Source organism: Malaclemys terrapin, chromosome 1 (genome assembly GCF_027887155.1).
Source record: "Malaclemys terrapin pileata isolate rMalTer1 chromosome 1, rMalTer1.hap1, whole genome shotgun sequence".
NCBI lineage: Eukaryota > Metazoa > Chordata > Testudines > Emydidae > Malaclemys > Malaclemys terrapin.
In genome coordinates this window covers 55,702,671-55,721,262 of record NC_071505.1, presented here as the reverse complement: position 1 = coordinate 55,721,262, position 18,592 = coordinate 55,702,671, and the positions used below count along the sequence as shown (strand labels likewise).

Sequence of the window (18,592 nt, the reverse complement as noted above, 5' to 3'; positions counted from 1 at the left end):
TCACTGGGACATATGTTAGCAGGCAGGATTCTCTCTCTGGAAGCCACACGTGGGCATGGGTTTTAGTGGTTTAGAGACTTAAGTTTCAGAAAGGCATATTTGAAATCTTTATAAAATAGATACTACAGTACTAGTCCCAAATGCTGGAGTGACTCCACTGTAAACTCTAGCCTTAGAGATCCTGATTGCAGAGCACTGCAAAATTGCTTTCTGTGAGGGCACCTAACTTGTGATCTCTGGTTTACGGGGAAAGGGTCCCTTTTCCCCCATGTACACATTCTGGAGAGATGAACTACTCTAGTTTGCACTCTTACAATGTTTTTCATTTTACCAGTGAATTATGCCTCCCACCATCCCTCTGTAGAGTATCTTTCATATAAGGGAAAACTGAGGCACCAAAACATATGATCTGCCCAAGATCACAAAGGATGCAAGTGGCAGAGTTACAGGGCCGAAACCAGGGTGGGGCGAGCAGGGGAGCCGCCCAGGGCGCAAACCTCTTGGGGAGAAAAATGACGAAAAAAACCAGTATGGGGTGCAAATATATTTGCTCGCCCTGGGCACTAAAATGACTAGATATGGCTCTGCAGCACCAAGCACGCTGCCATCCAGCGCAAGACATGAATCCTACGTGGCTCGCTCCAGGCCAGTGGGAGGGGCCAGCTCTCACTGCAGAGCCCGAGTCAGGGTTTCTCCAGCCCAACCCCCCCACACATTAGTGCTGTTGAGAGCTGGGTCTGGCTCGCAGCAGAACCTGTCCTGCTGAGATCACTTGCCTGGGGCAGGCAGCCCCACTGTCCAGGCCTGTTCACCTCTCTCTGCTACCTGTCACACTGCCCACAGCTCTCTGACGACAGGATGGCACCGAGGAGCTTCGTGCATGTCGCGATGTAACTCCCCCCGACCCCACCCCCGCTGGGCAAGTGAGTGTGGTGTGGCCAGTGCCTGTCACTGGGGGCTGAGACACTGCCCAAGGCCCGCCCTGAACCAGTGACATCCCCGCGGGGCTGACCCCTGGGTACTACCACCGGGCTGATGGTGGCCGTGCCCCTTGTGAGCAGGAGCTGGCAACCTCTTGCTCCCTGGGCCGGCAGGGGCAGCCCCTCCCTCATGGTCCCCTGTCCAGGCCCTGCGCTGTGCTATGACTGCTGCCCCCCCCCCCCAACACACACAGGGCAAGGGTGGGGCAGGGTTCGCTGACTCCTGCCCCCCATGTACACAGTGCAGGGGGTGGGTTCGCTGGCTCCTGTCCACACAGGGCAGGGGTTGGGGGCAGATTCGCTGTCTCCTGCCTGCACAGGGCAGAGGTTGAGGGCAGGTTCATGGCTCCTGCCCCTCACGTGCACAGGGCTGGGGGAGGAGTGGTTTTGTTGGTTCCTGCTGCCCCTCACTCACAGGGCAGGGGGTGGGGCCAGGGTCGCTGACTGCTGCCCCCACGTGATGGGAAGCGGTACCCCTTTTGCTAATGTTTTGTTTCAGGAGGCCCCGCTAGTAGCTGGTAAGCTGCAATGACCCCTGGGAAAAGTGGGGGTCCTCTGGCTGCTGTGCGATGACTGGTGCACTCTCTCTTACAGGTGTGTGGCCTCAGGGCAGGGCTGGCACCATGTCAGGTGTGCTGAGCATGCGTAGCAATCACACCGGCTTCCAGGGTAGCGTAAAAACCTCTGCCAGTGACTTCATCGTGACAGAAATTGATACCCTCGGGTGGCTGCTTAGTGAGAGCACAGCCGAGACTCTTCGTGCATTTGGTGACACGCCTGCAGCTCCAAACAGCTGCTGCCCACAGAGCCCCCGCAGGCCCTGGCCAGAGCCTCTGGAGCTGCACAGAGAAGAGGTGCTAGGCCCATTCGACAACCCCAGTTATGCTCCAGAAAATGGCCTGTCGCTAGCCAAAGGCAGCACAGAGCACATGGGTGGAGCTGCACCTGAAGGTGGGCGCCATGAAGCAGGTACATTGGACTCCTTGTTAGATGAGTCTGTGAATGAACTGTTGAATCAGTTTGCTTGTAACATAAAAGATGTGTGGGACGCAGAACATGATCCAGCCACTCATCCTGCTGAGTTCTCACTGGGGCCAGTCCTTGACAAGAGGAATCGAGCCGATTTACACAGCGCCATTAGACAGAAGTTTCCTTTCTTAATGACTGTTACAAAGAGTAATGAAATTATTGTCAAAGCAAACCCTGATTACAAACAGCTCTGTCGACTAGTGTCTGAGGAGGAAGCATTTGATTTTTTTAAATTTTTAGATGCGAAACTGGAAAACTCTAAATTTTCTTTTAAGCCTGATGGGAATAAGGAGCACAGAAAGGCAGTTCACCATTTTGTCAGTCAGAAGTTTGGAAAACTTGTAGAAACAAAGTCATTTTCTGTGACAGACTTTAATGGTCAGCAAAATGTAGCAATAATAGTAAGGTTTCGGGAGAAGAGTTGGTCAAGGAAAAGGCCGGCTGCTGATTGCCAGGAAAAACAAGATGTTTATACAGGTAAATATTTAATAATGTTTTATAGTTTCCTTGGTTAATTGTTTTATTATAATTGTTTTTTAAAGGAATACAGAGAGTCTGATTTTCTTCTCATTTACACAGGCATAAATCAGGAATAATTCTACTGAGGTCAGTGAAGATAAATTACTGTAAAATTGGTGTGAGAAATGAATCCAGTTACCACAGTGAATTAAATAAATAGTGCAGTGGAAATGGCTGAAATACACTCAATGCAACCTCTTTCCCTGTGTAAATTGCATGCATTATAGTTTCTCATTTTAAAATAACTTGAAGAATTCTGGATGTTCTGTTAGGTGTTCCTAAGCTTTTAGGAAAGCTCCACCATTAATTGGCAAGGTTATTGCTCACAGTTTTATAATAAGACCAGATTTGATTTCTGATTTCATTTTTTAAAACCATTACTTTTTGATATGCAGAATGATGTTCCTGTTAGAAGAGTTGTTTGTAGGCCCAACATTAAATCCACAGACGGTCTTAGAAACGTTCAGTATGTCTTTTTTTTTTTTTAATTGCTTTGTTTGATTATTTTTATATGAAGATGAAGAGATTTGCATCTTCTGAGCATTGAAAATTCTGTTGCTTTTATGGCTGACTATGGTTTCTAGTAGCTGTAGTTTGAGTATCAGTTGTCATCTAGATCTTTCTCTTCAATACAAATTTTTCCCCCCCCTCTAGCAATAGTTTAGTTTTGTGAACAATTGATTCTGTGGTTCTTACCAAATCCTATCCTGTTCTAATGTTAAAGAATAGCTGCTAGCCCATTCGTGATGACAGAGTTCCCAATAGAACTTAGAATGGTGGATTTCTAATAATTTTGAGATCTTCATTGCAGGTTTTACCCTTCGAAAAGAAAATCTGGAAACACTAGAAGCAATTAGCTATTTGTCTTCTGAACTTGGTGTGCTTCCTTCAGACTTCAGTTACACAGGCATCAAAGACAAAAAGGCCATCACCTACCAAGCTATGGTTGTGAAAAAAGTGACTCCTGAGAGGTACTAAAAACTTGGTTCCTCACATAGAGCAATTTCATCATTGGAATAGGTTAATAAATGTGAAAGCACCTTTTAATACCAATCTTCTTATATTGGGCCATCTCCTGCTATGTTTGAGACTGCTTAGAGCAGTTATTTTGTGACTTAATGCTTTTGTTACTAGGGAATATCAGGTTTGACACTGGATTAGTCTTGGATTTTAAGGGGAAAAAAGTATATATTTTCTTATTCTTGCTTGTTGCGGAGAGCTGTCCCTCTCCTTTCCAATGATCTAGTGAACTAATCAGGGTGCAGCATCTGGGACACACTGAATATCAAAATCTACTCCTTGTGTCATCAGAGGAAGTTGCCCTGGGGGACAAAGGGGTGTCTTCCCTAAGGACATGCCATCACCCAGCACAGGAGAACCAGGTCAAGTTGCTCTCTCCTCTACTTCTTGGCATTGTCTTTCAGGGCAGCACAGTACTTGCCTGTTGTAAATATGTGGATGGAGAGGGTGCGACTTGCCATCAACCCCCTCTATCCCAAACTCCTAGTCCCTCTCTAAGTGAAGAAAAGGAACTGCTACTGTAACCCAGCATGGAGAAAAGAGCCATAGTCACTGATGTGCCACCCCTTGCAACCTTGGGAAATGAAGAGTAGAAGCTGCATGTCACCCCAAAAGGTGACTGTGTCGTACAGCCCTTTCTCCTCAGAGAGTATGAATGACTCATCAGCACTTGTTGGATCAGGAGAGGGGAAGGCATGTGGGTGGATGCCCCACAAGACCAACAATAGTGATAGTTTTTCTCTGTAAGAGTTCTCTCCAGTATTACGTTGTCTTTGAAACAGCAGGTTCTTTCCCATGAGCGTGGGCATAGACAACGGAAGGCTTGAGGTAGCTTTAGTCCCCCAGAAATGTAAGGGTTGCATTAATAAATAAAGGCGATAAACGAACTGCTGTTCCAAACTCAGTATCTCACATTATTAAAAGTGGACACATTTTGTTGTGGTACAAAACTACTTATTAAAGCACTATTCAATAGCTATTTTATTATTATTACCTTGACAGCCATAGAATAGGAGAGAGCTCATAAGAGGGGAACCATGATTCTGACTCCAACAGTCTCCCTTCACATCTAGGCCTGAGTTTAATATGTTGAGGTAAGATAGGTTTTCCCTTCTAGCCCTTTTTTGCCCTTTGATGAGCAGAACCCACTGCAATGGGATTTTGCTATTTACAGTGTTGTGACCACTGCATTCAGATTCCTCCGTGGTGTCATAAATGGGGCAAAATCTTCTTCTGTCACAAGTAAGAAAGGGGAAGCCAAAGAGGAACCTTGTTTTTCTTTTTTTAAAGAAAGAAATATTTTACCTTTAAAGGAGAGAGAAAAATATTGGTCTTTTGTGTAGCTTGACCTTCCCTAATAACAGAAATCTGAAATTAAAATATCGCTTTAATGATGCATCTATCTTGAAACTTTGTGGGAAACTTAAACTTCAGGAGCTAGTTGCTGAATAAATATTTGGAACACCAGGGATTGGGAAATTCCTTTGGTACCACAAGAACATCTCTTCTTTGTGGTTTTAGTTCGATCCTGCAAATAATTACTACCAAATGTACGGCTTACTATCAAAAATAGCACCGGTGGGACTTCAGCAGTAAACATTGCACTCAGTAATAAGCTTATGTAGGATTGTCACCTACGTCATAAATTCAAATATTAGCTAATTTTTAATTGCAGCTCAATTGAAAATGATCATCCTTGTATTCAAAATATTTATTTTATACTTCAGAAATATTTAAAAACACATTTGGTTGATTTGTGTTTATAGCCTTCATTGGTCAGTCACCAAAATGGAGTAACTTGAATATCTTAGAAGCATTCTCAAGGTTGACTGTACTGAATTTTTATTTCTCATTCTCATTGTTCTGATTCCTTAAAATCTGTTTTTCATCAAGAATAAAAGCTGTACTTTAGCATTCTCTAAAACACAATTACTCTCTTCTGGTCAGCCTTATAAAAGCAAACCAGAGTATTGATTCTCTCCTTGGGTATGCATGCACATGCTTGTAATTGGAAACACAACTGACAGTTCAAATATTTGGCCTTCATATATAGCATCTTTAATCTTTCTGTTCTTTTACACTCATTCAAGTCAAGAGAAGTTGTGTGTGTGTATAAGAGCGGCAGGATTGAAATTGAATTTTGAGTAACATTTTTATAATCTACTTTAGTATATTGGGAAATGTAGATTTTTCCAGAGATGGCAAGCTAGTACTGTTTATGCATATGTGCTTATAGATTTAAATATCAATGCAAAATTTTACCTATTTATACCTATCTCATAGAGCTGGAAGGGACCTCGAAAGGTCATCAAGTCCAGCCCCCTGCCTTCACTAGCAAGACCAATTTTGCCCCAGGTCCCTAAGTGGCCCCCCCTCAAGGATTGAACTCACAACCCTGGGTTTAGCAGGCCAATGCGCAAACCACTGAGCTATCCCTCCCCCCTTGCTAATTTATTATTTATTGTTAGCTTTTAAGACCAATTGAAGCAGAATTTTACTATGGATAAATACTGCAGTTGGTAGGCCCTTAATAATCTGTATTTAAAGTTCCCTTATTGCAAAGCCAATTTCCTTGTGGCTCAGGACTAAGACCACAAGAAAATTGACTGCAAAAAGGTAAATACGGGAGATAGATTATTAAGGGCTTGATCCTGGATACGTTTACTTTAAAGCTAACAGAGCTTAATATACTCACTCATATCATTTACCTAGAGAGCGCGACAAAACCAAACAAAGGAAAACATTATTTAATAGTGCTATTTGTACATTATTTAGAATTTACTTTTGTCCTAATTTTGGCAAATTGTTTCTTACTTACCTCCATATTTCCAAAATGCGAAGTACAATAAGATTATAAATTTGAACTGTATAAGGAGAAATTGTCTATCTGCAATACATTTGTGAACTTTTTCTTTTTTCTTTGTTTCTTGTACCTTTTTCTGTAATAAGAGCAGTAGTTCTCAGACTGTGATCTGTTGACCACCAGGGAGCATTTACTGATGGTCTGCAGAGTTTTGTTTGGTCACATGATGCTGGCTACTTCTCCTTGTTTCCAGTTACTAAACTGCATTAAAGAAACTATAAATACTACTTAATTTTAGTAATAGTGTGCGGGGGGGCAGTTATGACTTTTCCCATTAAAGCAACTGCTGTAGTCACCAGAAAGATGTCATTCAATCACAAATAGGAGGGAAGATGGTCCATGTGATCATGAATTGGAGGGAGGTAGTCCATCAGACAATCTCTTTATTAAAACATGGTCCATATTATGAAAAATTTGAAAACCCCTATATAACATTAAATCCACCTGCTAATTTTTCACTTATAGACTCTTAAAACCTTCCATTAAACTAATTGTATTAACTTCTAAGCATCATTTGATAAGAGGTTAATTTCTAGATCACAAATTATTTTAAATGCTCAGTCAGTAAGCACGACTGTGACTTATTTCAAGTAAGACAAAGGGAAAACCTTTGAATGACAAGTATTTTTGAATCAGTTTTACACGTAATTAGTGCTGAAGCAAACAAAGTATTTGTGAAGGAAACTTTTTTTTTCCAGTTGGAATGTCTTATCAACAGTTCTTCATAAACTCCTAATTTATCATTTGTGTAGGTTGAAAGAAATTGGAAGCACAATTGAAAAAAAAGGAATGAAAGTGTATAATATCCATTCAGTGTGCCAGCATCTTAGACTCGGTCAGCTGAAGGGGAACCACTTTGATATAATTGTGAGAGATCTAAAACATCAGAGCAATGACTCTTCTGCAGATCTGAAAGAGAGAATATTTGAAGCATTTGAGAATGTTAAGGTAAAAGAGATGCCATGATTTCATTTTGAACAAGGAAATATTTTTACCTCATCAAAATTATCACGCTGCTTTTTTAGAACAAGATGGTTCTCTCATGCTACCTTTTACCCACAATCTCCACTCAGCTCTGGCAAAATTTCACTTGTTCTAAAATTTAGAAGCTATGTGCCCTTTGATGATTAGTCTCTGTGGCTCAACAAACCAGGAACAGAGCAACTTGCCAAAAAGGGAGGACAGTTAGTGAGTTCATTCTGTGCCACTGCTTTCTGGTCCCAGAGTAGTACAGGACAACAAATGAGGAATTTGACAGATACCCTGTATCTGTATGAACCAGAGCTGCTGAGGCCTAAGGCTGGCCCTGATGGAGAAAATTTGTATCTTCAGAAAGGTGAAGCTCTTGACTTCTGACAGGAAGAAAAGGTAGAGTAATACCTGCCAACCAATTATAGACTTTGGCTGCATTAGCAAAAATGCAGAGACTTTTCATGGGAATGGGATGGGATAAATAACTGTAAAAAAATACCAGCAGCAGAAGAAGAAAGTGATAAAAAATTGATGGAGCCCTTTGTAGATGCTTTCCTGAGTCACTGAAAAAGCCACTGACCAGGAGCTCTAAGTGCCTCAGAAAAGTAGAAGGTCAGGAAAAAGGAAGACCTATTAGCTTATTTAGAAGTGTTTTATTTTACATTCATTTTTTCCCCATCCCTCAGTCTTTCTAAATAATGGCCATAGTGCCAATTTTTTGCAAGATGATTAAACCAGGAATTAAAGACCAAATTGAGAAACACCCTGTCTCAAAAGAGTAATTACACTGAGGAAAATTATTGGAAGTTATTTTTCACAAACAAAAGAAATGTTCAGTTGTTGCTTTAATTTTCTTTTCTGTGCCCTTCCTTCTTTTGACTTCACAGTGCACAGAAGATGATCAACTGAGGTATTTTTTGGGGGGAGGAGGTGAGACTCTTCCTGAAAAATGAACATGGTCTGTATTTGGTCCAGTTTTATTAGACTTAACCTAATGCCAGACCATGAAAAGACTTGTTCCATTTAGTCCGGCTTAAGGATTTTATCTCTTCATTACACACATTGGTATATGCATCCTAAGGAAGATTACACCTATGTAGCTTCTCCAGTTATATATTTTTGAAAAGTAAATGCCCTTAAATTATTTCACATTCACCTTGCTCTATGTGTATTTATTGGTTTCCAGAAAATTAACCCTCATTGGGTCACGTGATCGTGACCTCACTGGCTCCATTTTACTAACACAGGTAGTGGCCAGAAAAACACTAAGAAATTCTGATCCTCACTCATCAGTAATGTCGTTGCTCTTGGGCTTTACTATAGTAATAGTTTTGCAGGTGGAGTCGTCCTGTGAAATAATATGAGTGTTTAAAAAATGCCCAGTATCAATTATTATTTGTATGTTTGTTTTGATGAGGCCATTGCTTGGTTTTGTACACGGTTCTTACTAAGACAAAACTCCCGTTGACTTCAGTGAGAACTTTGAATAAATATTTCTGGAGTTGCTCATGGAAAATACTCAACTCTTTGATGTGATCTTTAGTAGGATTCATCATGAAGTGATTCTACATATATATGGAGAAAGATTCTGGTTTGGTTTGATTTCATGCTTATTTATTCAGCTTGCATGAGAGGAAGGATGGAGCCTTATGGTTAAAACAGAGGCGTGGGACTCAGAGATCTGGGTTTTTTTCCTGGCTACATTCTGTGTGTCTTTGGTTAGGCAGGTCATTAAGCACCTGATTTTCAAAGGTACTGAGCGCTTAAAGTTGCCATTGATATCATTTGGAGCTGTGATGTTTAACACTTCTAAAAAGTGGGCCCTTTTATCTCTCTCTGACTCAGTTTTCTCAGCTGTAAAATGGGGATACTTAAAGGGGTGTAATTAAGCTTATTTCATGAATGTTTATAAATTGCTGTATACTGATAAGTGTAAACTCTTGTCATTTTAGTATACGTTCTGATTGTAATAATGATCTGATTAAGAGTTGAAATGAAATTTACATTTGCCATATTTAGGCCCAGATTTTTAAAGATATTTGGGCATTGCTCTGCTCACCATTGCAAGGCCTAAGGCCCAGATCCTCAACAGTATTTCAGTGCTTAATTCCCATTGAAATCCTTTGAGGATCTGTGCCTTGGCAGCCTCTCATTGAAAGTCAGTGGAACTTAGGGTATGTCTACACTTGCAGAGTTTTTGCACTGTACGTTTCACCGGTGATAGGGAACCAGTGAAAGAAAAGCGCTGGTTTGTGTAGTCACTTAATTCCTCAGGTGTCAGAGAGTGTTTACACTAGCAGTACTTCCATCGCGGATGAGAGCAGCGCTGTAGGGCAGCTATCCCACAGTGCAGTGCACTCGATGGGTCTTTTGGGAAGGGGGAGGGTGAGTGGAAGGCATTCTGGGTCTCTGCTCAGTGCCCCATGATGCATTGCTTCATGTCCCAGCAGCCCCATTACTTCCTTGTTTCTTTCATGGCTTTTTTTTTTTTAAACCCCCTGCTGTCTGGCTGCTTTACCCGCCACATCTACAAGCGAAGGGAAAGGGAGTTTCAAACTTCCAGGGGCTTACAATGGGAGGTGTGGATGTCCCTTTATCTGGCATCAGAGCAGCGGAGGTGCTGGCCAGAGTGGTCACTTTTGGAACTGTGGGATATCCTCCAGAGGCCAAAAGCTGTTTACATAGATAGAACCTGTCTTCACTTTCACAACAGCGCAAAAAGAACAGCAGTAAGAGCTGTATGCCTCTCGTGAAGGTGGCTTTCTTTTTGCAGTGAAACTTCTGAGTTTCACCACAAAAAAGGCATTAACAAGTGTAGACGCTCTCGCAGTTTTAGTGCAAAAAAGGGACTTTTTACGCTTTAAATGGCAAGTGCAAATGGGACTTAGCTGTCTAAGTTACTTAGTTCTCTCAACGCTAAGCAGAGCAATACCTGAATACATTTAAAAATGTGCACCTTACTGTTTTAATGAATATTTTATATGTTCATGTTTTAACCAGTTCATTTCTTTTTGATTGTAGACAAATGGTTTTGTAAACTACTATGGACCTCAGCGATTTGGGCATGGACAGAATGTTCAGACAGATCAAATTGGACTGGCTTTGCTGAATGAAGAAATGGTATAATTCACCTCATAATCCAAATTACTAGTCTACTTCTTTTCCATGGCTACAGTTGGCATGTCTGAGTCAATCATTGGAGGTTACCATCCTATTGAACGGTGATCTCCATGTGTGACAGTAGTAGTGTGAGTGTTGTTGGAGGAGACTGCAGAACCAACTCCCACCATGAATTAACAATGTTGTGTCACAATCATGAATGTTTTAACATTTAAACAAAATGTTTAATTTTAACATAAAGCTTAAACATTATTTATTTTAAATAGAGTGGAAAGTAGTTTTCAGTGTTTTTGTGGGTATGTCACACTGCAATTGGCATATATAATATAATTTTACATAAAGACATCTGCTTTTAGTACTAGGCTCAGAACAATTTAAATCAAAAGCTCCTTTTTTTCCAGTTTGTTCATGATGACAAGTGCTCTTTAACTTGTGAATATTCAGACTGTTGGACCGAGTACACTGGGAGAGATTTTTTTTCTTAAAATTTTGCAAGAATATTAAATAAGACCAGATCTAAAACCCAAACCCTTTAAGATCCCAGTAGATGTATCTGCATTTCTCAATACGTTATTGCTTCTCATTATCCCTTGGTTACCATCCCTCAGCCAGTCTTCTTTCCACATAAGTTGTTCTTTGCAAGCCAATTTGAATTAATTTCTCAGATAATATTTCATTAGACATAGGTCCTGATTCTCCACTGTCATGTAACTTGTGTGACCGTTTGCACAGGTAAATTATCGCACAAGGTACGAGGCAGTAGAGAACGAGGTCCATGGTATCAGAAGTTATTGTTGAACTAGATATATAGGGTCTGATTCTTCTCTTCACTTACACTGATACAAATCTGAGAAACTTAATAGAAGTCAATATAGTTACACCTGCATGCAAAGAGAATCAAGCCCTTAGATCCCACTGGATGCTATCCACTAAAATAACTTGTGCTGTATGCAAAATTTTGGCAAGGTAGAAATTAACATTACTAGTTTGCTGCAGATTGGTAGTTGTTAAACCTCTTATCTTAGTTCTGATACCATTTTGATTGTAAAATTATTTGATTAAAATATATAGAGTCATTTTTTATTAAAAATGCTCAGGCACTTGCTCTGCTGCACTGCCTGGTGCAGATGGGGACAAATGAACATGAAAACAGGTGCTAATGGCCTGACACTGACAGGTGAGGGGAAAAGCAACTAGGGTCTTATATACGATGCAAAATACGTAGTTCCACTGGTAGTAGAAATAATGGAAGCTGTATTACAGACCATGCTCAGGTGTTTCTCTCACTGTATCATCTAATTTCATGTAGACACAGCCTAGGCATATCATTGTCCCCTCTGTGTGAGGGTGTGTAAGCCCCTCCATGTGAACATTGTATGGTTAGGCCTCTGGGCTTTGTTTGAGGGCCACGAGACAGAACCAGAGTGCTACTGTTTTAGGCAGCATGCTCACCTTGCAACCTGTTTCAGAGTAGCAACCGTGTTAGTCTGTATCCGCAGAAAGAACAGGAGTACTTGTGGCACCTTAGAGACTAACAAATTTATTTGAGCATAAGCTTTTGTGGGCTACAGTCCACTTCTTCGGATGCATAGAATGGAACATATATTGAGGAGATATATATACACATACAGAGAGCATGAAAAGGTGGGAGTTGTCTTACCAACTCTGAGAGGCCAGTTAAGTAAGAGAAAAAAAAAAAAAAACTTTTGAAGTGATAATCAAGATAGCCCAGTACTGACAGTTTGATAAGAAGTGTGAGAATACTTACAAGGGGAGATAGATTCAATGTTTGTAATGGCTCAGCCATTCCCAGTCCCTATTCAAGCCTAAGTTGATTGTATCTAGTTTGCATATCAATTCCAGCTCAGCAGTTTCTCGTTGGAGTCTGTTTTTGAAGCTTTTCTGTTGCAACTTGGAAGATTTCCAGCTGGAAACCTATAAAAAAAGTAATACTCCCTGCATCATTAACTTCCCCTTTGGAGGTTTTGAAGGCTGTTCCCATCCCTTCCAAGGGGAGAATACAGTAGCCACTTGATTTCACACTTGTGACATTTTAGGACTTTCTTCTGTTGAAGGAGAGAATTTGAGCCATTGTGCTTAAGAAATGGTCAGAGTTTTGAGATGCTATATAGTATCCTACCACGGAACTGACATATGGTTGTCTTTTTCATCAAATAGGTAGTTACATTAAAACATAGTAACCTCATGTGTGTTGTTTTTTTAAAGGTAAAAGCTGTGAAGTTGTTTTTCACACCAGAAGATACAGATGATCCTGTAAACCAGGCAAAGAGATACTTTCTTCAAAGCGGTAAATTCCACATTTAAAATGTTTTTGTCATTATTCAGAACATGTGTTTTGGGGGGGTGAGGGTTTTGCTGCATACTGCCTGAGTTTCTCTCAGTTCTTCTGGTGTAAATCAGTAGTAATTCCATTGAAGTCAATGGAATTATACTGGTGGAAGTGATAGGAGGATCAGGCTCTGGGAGCTTGACTTAATAAGAACTGAGTAAAAGCCAAGCAAAGACCCTAGGATTTGGCCCTATACATTTTGCATTGAAGCCATTTGTAGATATTTTCTTTACTTTACATTTTCAACAAGTATCTTGTAGAGACAGTGAGTTTTAGCAATTAGTTTAAATTTAATGAGTTTTGAATAATTCTATTGTCACTTAAAATTATTTTTAATAGTCATAATTTTCATACAATTTCTGCTTTTGCCGGTAGCTGATTCATTCTTTTATGTAAACTCACAATACAATAAATCACTCCACCCTTCTTGAGAGCATTGAAATTTTGTGCCTCAAAATCTTCTGGGTTCTGATTCTCCTCTGCCTTGCACTCTATCTAATTATTTACACCTTGCAAGTGAGTGTAAAATGCTACCATCTCCCAAGTGCAGGGCAGTGGAGAATCTTTATTTCTGGTAGAGGCTTTCTATCTACATAGTGGAAAAGATATGAGAAGTTCCTAAAGACTGTTCTTCTTTTGTCCTCCACCTCTCTTCTTCTTTTGAATTATCATATTCTCTTTGATAGGGAATTACAAAGAAGTGTACAAAAGTTGGGAGCCCAACTGCAATTGAAACTGAATGAAAGTTCGGTGCCAAACTCTCTTATGTCCTTTGAAAATCACAGCCTTTGTTTGCAGCTTTGGCCATTACGCCTGTGTAATTGACTTTCAACTCTGCATCTCCCTCCACTCTCTCTCTGACTTACCTACTTCCTATCTTGAGTTCCATTCTTCACTGAAACATATTTTCAAAAACTAATACCTGTCTTCTAAGTAAAATGCCCCGTTTGCCACATGTCTCTTTCTGCTGTCATTCTTCAGTCCCTAACTTTTCTCCCAGGGTCAGAAATCTGGAAGTCATTCTTGACCCCAAATCTCCCATGTCTGTAAATACGGTTATGTGGCTTCAGGAGGTGCAGATGTGCTTCATTTCACAGAGAGAGCCTTTGAGTCCTTCTGGACTATAGCTTGTTGTATGATGCATGAAAAGGCATTGATGTGAACTCTGAAAACAAATGCTTATCTTTTCCCAAAGCAAGAAATAAAAGGCTACACAAATGACTTCTCATCAGAGAAAATCTGGATAAAATTACAAAGGAAAGAAGGAAATATTAACGCAAAGGGGTACGTTTCTATCCAGGTTGAGACTCAGACTCCCTGTTGTCAAGTGCAGTTTGCACCTACAAAATAAAACAAGCACATTATTTTTTCCTACAAAATTTGTGCCCTTAAATGACTTGGTGCTTACTGGTGTAGATTTTGTGGGTACTTCCAAAAAGGAGGTCCATCTTCTGACAATGTAGGCCTAAGTCTGAGTATCTCATATTTTTTGATAGGAGTGCACTTCTCATTCATCTGTTACTTATGTGGTGTAAGAACACCCTGCTAGCAATGATGTGATATGCTTTTATTTCTAACGAACTAGAAACTCTTTGGACTGAAGTAATGAACATAGTAAAGCCAGTTTAATTTATATTTAATGTAAATTACAGAAAATGGAATTAATTAGCATAGGTTTAAAGGTAGATAAGCTGGAATTTATCTGACATGAGACGTTAAAGGCAGGGAATAATAAACAAAACAATAAAAACCAGTGTAAACAAATGAGTCTGACATCCTTTTCCTCATCTGATTTAATTTATCCTTTTATTTAAGTTTTTCACTTTCCAGCAGACTAAGTTTGAAAAGCAGATGGTTGTTCCAATGTTTATTTCTGTTTATTTCAGATGATGCAAAGGGAACCCTGGCAATGTTGCCCGAATTTAAAGTAAGAGAGAAGATGTTGCTTCGTGCCTTGAATCGCTATGGTGTAAACCATGAGGGTTGTATACGAGGATGGCTCAGCATTCCTCATTCCATGCGTATATTCTACGTTCATGCATATTGCAGTAAAATTTGGAATGAAGCTGCATCTTTTAGGTTTATGACCTATGGTTCAAAAGTAGTGGAGGGTGATCTGGTCCTCTCTGAAGAAAATGTTGATGAAAATTCTCTGAATGACAGAGTGAGTGAGTTTACAAAATATTTCTTGTAAAAGTTAACTTAACACACTTAAATAGCTTAAGATATAGGAGTTCTGCTTTTTGTGTTTACTTAAACCTTCTAACCCATGTATGCTACTTTTACTACTTACCTTTGGCTAATGTGGAGTGGCTTAGCCCTCCCTCAACTCCCCACAAGTAGGCATACATGCTCTGTGTACCATAAAAACTCTTTTCCATCCTGACTGTTCATGGTATTCATGGCAAGAGTAGGAATGCATGAAGGTGTTTGTAGGGACCTGTACTTGGCCTGAATGGTTACACATACATGATGCCTCTAAGCTATTTTCTGTTACATCTTTCTGTGGATCTGGTCATGGAGGACCTAAATGGCAGCCATCTTTCCCCTATGTATCAGCACCAGTGTGGAATTTTTGCACTATAGTAATGGTGTGCACAATGGCCAGAATATCACCCAAATTGTTTAGTGGAAGAGTGCATTTCTTGTAGATATTTCTGTGAGCAAGAGCAGCTTAGCGGTCTCTGTAAATAACCTTCCAGAGCTCTAAAACAGTAACTTCCTATGCTCGTTGTGATTTTGCCAAAATGTTATTTAAAAAAAGAGTGAGTTTAATAAACTGAATAGACCAAATTCAATGGAAAGCTGAGCTATCAAATTTAATATTAAACAATGGAGTCTGGTTCTCATGCTAAATGTGAATGTTACTGCATTAATCTTCTAGCATGAAATTACATTGGCACCATTAACTTGAGATGGGCAAGCATATTAGAACTATAGTGGTAGGTCCGTACATCAGCAGTAATTAACATTAGTTTTATTTAGTTTATATTTAATGCAAGGCTTTGTACTAATAAAATGATTAATTTGTGTTAAACACTTCTAATTTTTTGTTGAGTGAAACAATTTCTCCATGGAGTAGTCAAATGGCCTTAGAATTCTTGATTTTAATAGAGGGTGGGATTAATACAAATATGTGATTGGTTCATAATCTAGTTTTTCTACTGTTTGTCAAGCTATATATAATTTTTTAAAACATTTTATACCAGGTTCACATAGTAACTTCTCCAGAAGAGTCAGCTAACAAATATGCAATACATCAAGTAAGTTTGTTTGTAAAATCATGTTTAGGGGTTTATGAGTTAATGAAGATAAGTTTTGTTTTAAAAATAGATCTGATTAATTTACAGGTGCAGTTTTATGTCTCTTCAGAGTGCACCTTTATGGAAAATGGGCATAGAAATTAATCTGGACTCTCAGCAAACACAGAGATGAAAGTCTTCACTCATGTGTACTGAACATAAGGGCAATGTTATCTTGGTTGGATGTGCTTTTTTGTGCACTGTTACTGTCAATTGAGTGTTAGCAAACTACTAATTGTAGTTTTCTTGAAACATTTTATTTCAATCCTCCCGTGATAGGAGAAGCATGAAGAGTATTTGAAGGTCAGGGTATGAAAAGAGTGAAGATACGAGGGTTTGGAGACTTACAAAGAATACTAACATATTCTCTAATTCTATATCTCAGAACAATCCAGAAAACAATCAGTTTGTTATGTTTGCAGTTGTTATTACAGAACTGGCATTTTGACTGGCTTCTGTGTCTTTCAGTTTAAGCCTCAAATAACTGTCTTCCATAGCCTTGCTTGGGCTTTTATGGTGTGGAAGCAAGGTGGCTTCTTTGCAGAACCAGGCCCTAAAACATAAAGGAATTAAATTTTAAAGGGGAAAATGGTGGTTTTGTTTCAAACACATTTGTGGCTCACATATATATATTTTTTCCCTTGAGGTGGTTCTTCCAATGGTTGGACACAGTATCAAGTATCCCAATAATAAAGTTGGGCAGTGGTACCATGAAAGGCTTGCCAAGGATGGGCTGCAGACATGCAGGTTCAGGGTGTCTGCATTACAGCTGAACACACCTGGATGCTACAGACACATTTTGAAATATATCCACAATCTGTCATATCATTTCTTAGAAGACAATGAAAAGGGAATCAAAACGGAAGAAGACAGTCACCTAAATGAATCTAAAGCATCTCTTCTTTTGTCATTTGACCTTGATCCTTCATGTTATGCAACTGTTTGTCTGAGGGAAATAATGAAATGTGACTTTTAGAATGTTCATAATAAAAAGTTACAGGAGTAACATAATCCATGGAGGTATTTTACATAGTTGTCTATAAAATAGGGAAAGCTAATCTTGTTCATCATGTACAGCATAGTTCAGAAAGAATTAATGAATAACTTAGGGTTTTATTACTTTGTTTTTAAAACTAAATTTATAATCCTGAGTACATTGGAGCCAAACAATACTAAACTATATATAATGTCATACTTAGAGAAGCCAAGAGCTGCAGGTCTGGCTTTTAACCAGTGATATTTGCACAAGCTTTACACCGCATGTGCAAAGGGGAATTCTGGAGAAAGGGGAATATGGTGAATGGTTATTTCCTCCTTGCCTTTTCTATTACCATATTAAGGGCTAGTTATATATTTGTTGCTGTACCTGACACACAAAGACAGCTTCTGCCACAACGCGTTTACAATCTAGTACTATTTGTCTACTAGGAAAGCTGCTGTATCATAGTGAATATCCAGGCCCGTTGAAACCTTGCTGAGTTCTAAGGCCCATTCATCCTCACCTGTTTTCACTATGCACTTGAACCCAGAGCTAAAAGGGTATGTGAGGTGAGTAATAGTGCTTAGTCATCCTGCTGATTGTAGGACACTTCTTCAAGCTCACAGCATGATTGTCTTTCAGTCATTTCTGTACTGAAGAATTGAAGAAAAAAACCAGGCTCAAAATAAAAATCTATGTAAATGGGTAATTCAAGACCCAGGAGTGAGCATGCCATTAATACACTTACAGAAGTGTGTTAATGTTTTTATTTCCTGACTTCAGGCAGTTTGCTCGTTGCTGGTCAAACCTGCTCACTGCACAAGCTTAAGGTTGTGAGGAAATCTTGCAGTGATTGTCACTGGAACCTTGCCGTTATCACGGTTAAAAGTTATTTATAAAATTCCTCTGTGAAAGAAGTTTGTAAAAAGATGATATTGGCATGGAAGGGCAGAAAATTGAATAATAAACTAAGAAGCAAAACTATCTCAAAAGCTTTGAGTTGCATATGTTATATTTAATCTGTAGATGGCACTGTGACTTAAAAATAACTAGTGGAAGAGAACTACTTTGGCCATTTTTGAGAGAAGAGATATGTAAGTTACAAATGCTTCAATTTTCTCACACTCTGGTAAACACAACACTGATTTACTTTTGTCTGTGACCCCAGTCCTGCAATTCTTGCTCAATCCTTAGCAAGGCAAATACTCCAGGGTTGATTCATCACTTCTTTACACCAGTTTGACAGAAGTGTAATTCCAGTGATTTCAATGTAAGGTGTAAAAATGGTCATCTAGAATGAAGGATCAGGTCCCCACTGTCTTCAGTGAAACTTTTTGTCTTTGTAAGGCATAAGTAAGTATTGCAGGATTTGGCACTGAAGTGTCAGGTGGGAAATAAGCTCTTATGCCAGTAATATTTGCAGTGTTATTGTACACTAAATAAACTATTGTGACTATT

At 39.6% G+C, this 18,592-nt stretch overlaps 1 protein-coding gene across 3 annotated transcripts in view; it reads left to right on the top strand.

The window, feature by feature from the left end:
- PUS7L (pseudouridine synthase 7 like) overlaps positions 1 to 18,592 on the top strand; it is a 21,882-nt gene extending 3,290 nt beyond the window's left edge. For all 3 annotated transcript variants that reach the window (XM_054024713.1, XM_054024704.1, XM_054024695.1), the window contains exons 2-9: positions 1,575 to 2,486; positions 3,340 to 3,499; positions 7,164 to 7,359; positions 10,405 to 10,503; positions 12,730 to 12,811; positions 14,740 to 15,017; positions 16,063 to 16,116; positions 16,802 to 18,592. In XM_054024713.1, coding sequence (XP_053880688.1) covers positions 1,604 to 2,486; positions 3,340 to 3,499; positions 7,164 to 7,359; positions 10,405 to 10,503; positions 12,730 to 12,811; positions 14,740 to 15,017; positions 16,063 to 16,116; positions 16,802 to 17,131 — 2,082 coding nt within the window. In that variant the 5' untranslated portion in view covers positions 1,575 to 1,603 and the 3' untranslated portion in view covers positions 17,132 to 18,592. The remainder of the gene's footprint in view (positions 1 to 1,574; positions 2,487 to 3,339; positions 3,500 to 7,163; positions 7,360 to 10,404; positions 10,504 to 12,729; positions 12,812 to 14,739; positions 15,018 to 16,062; positions 16,117 to 16,801) is intronic.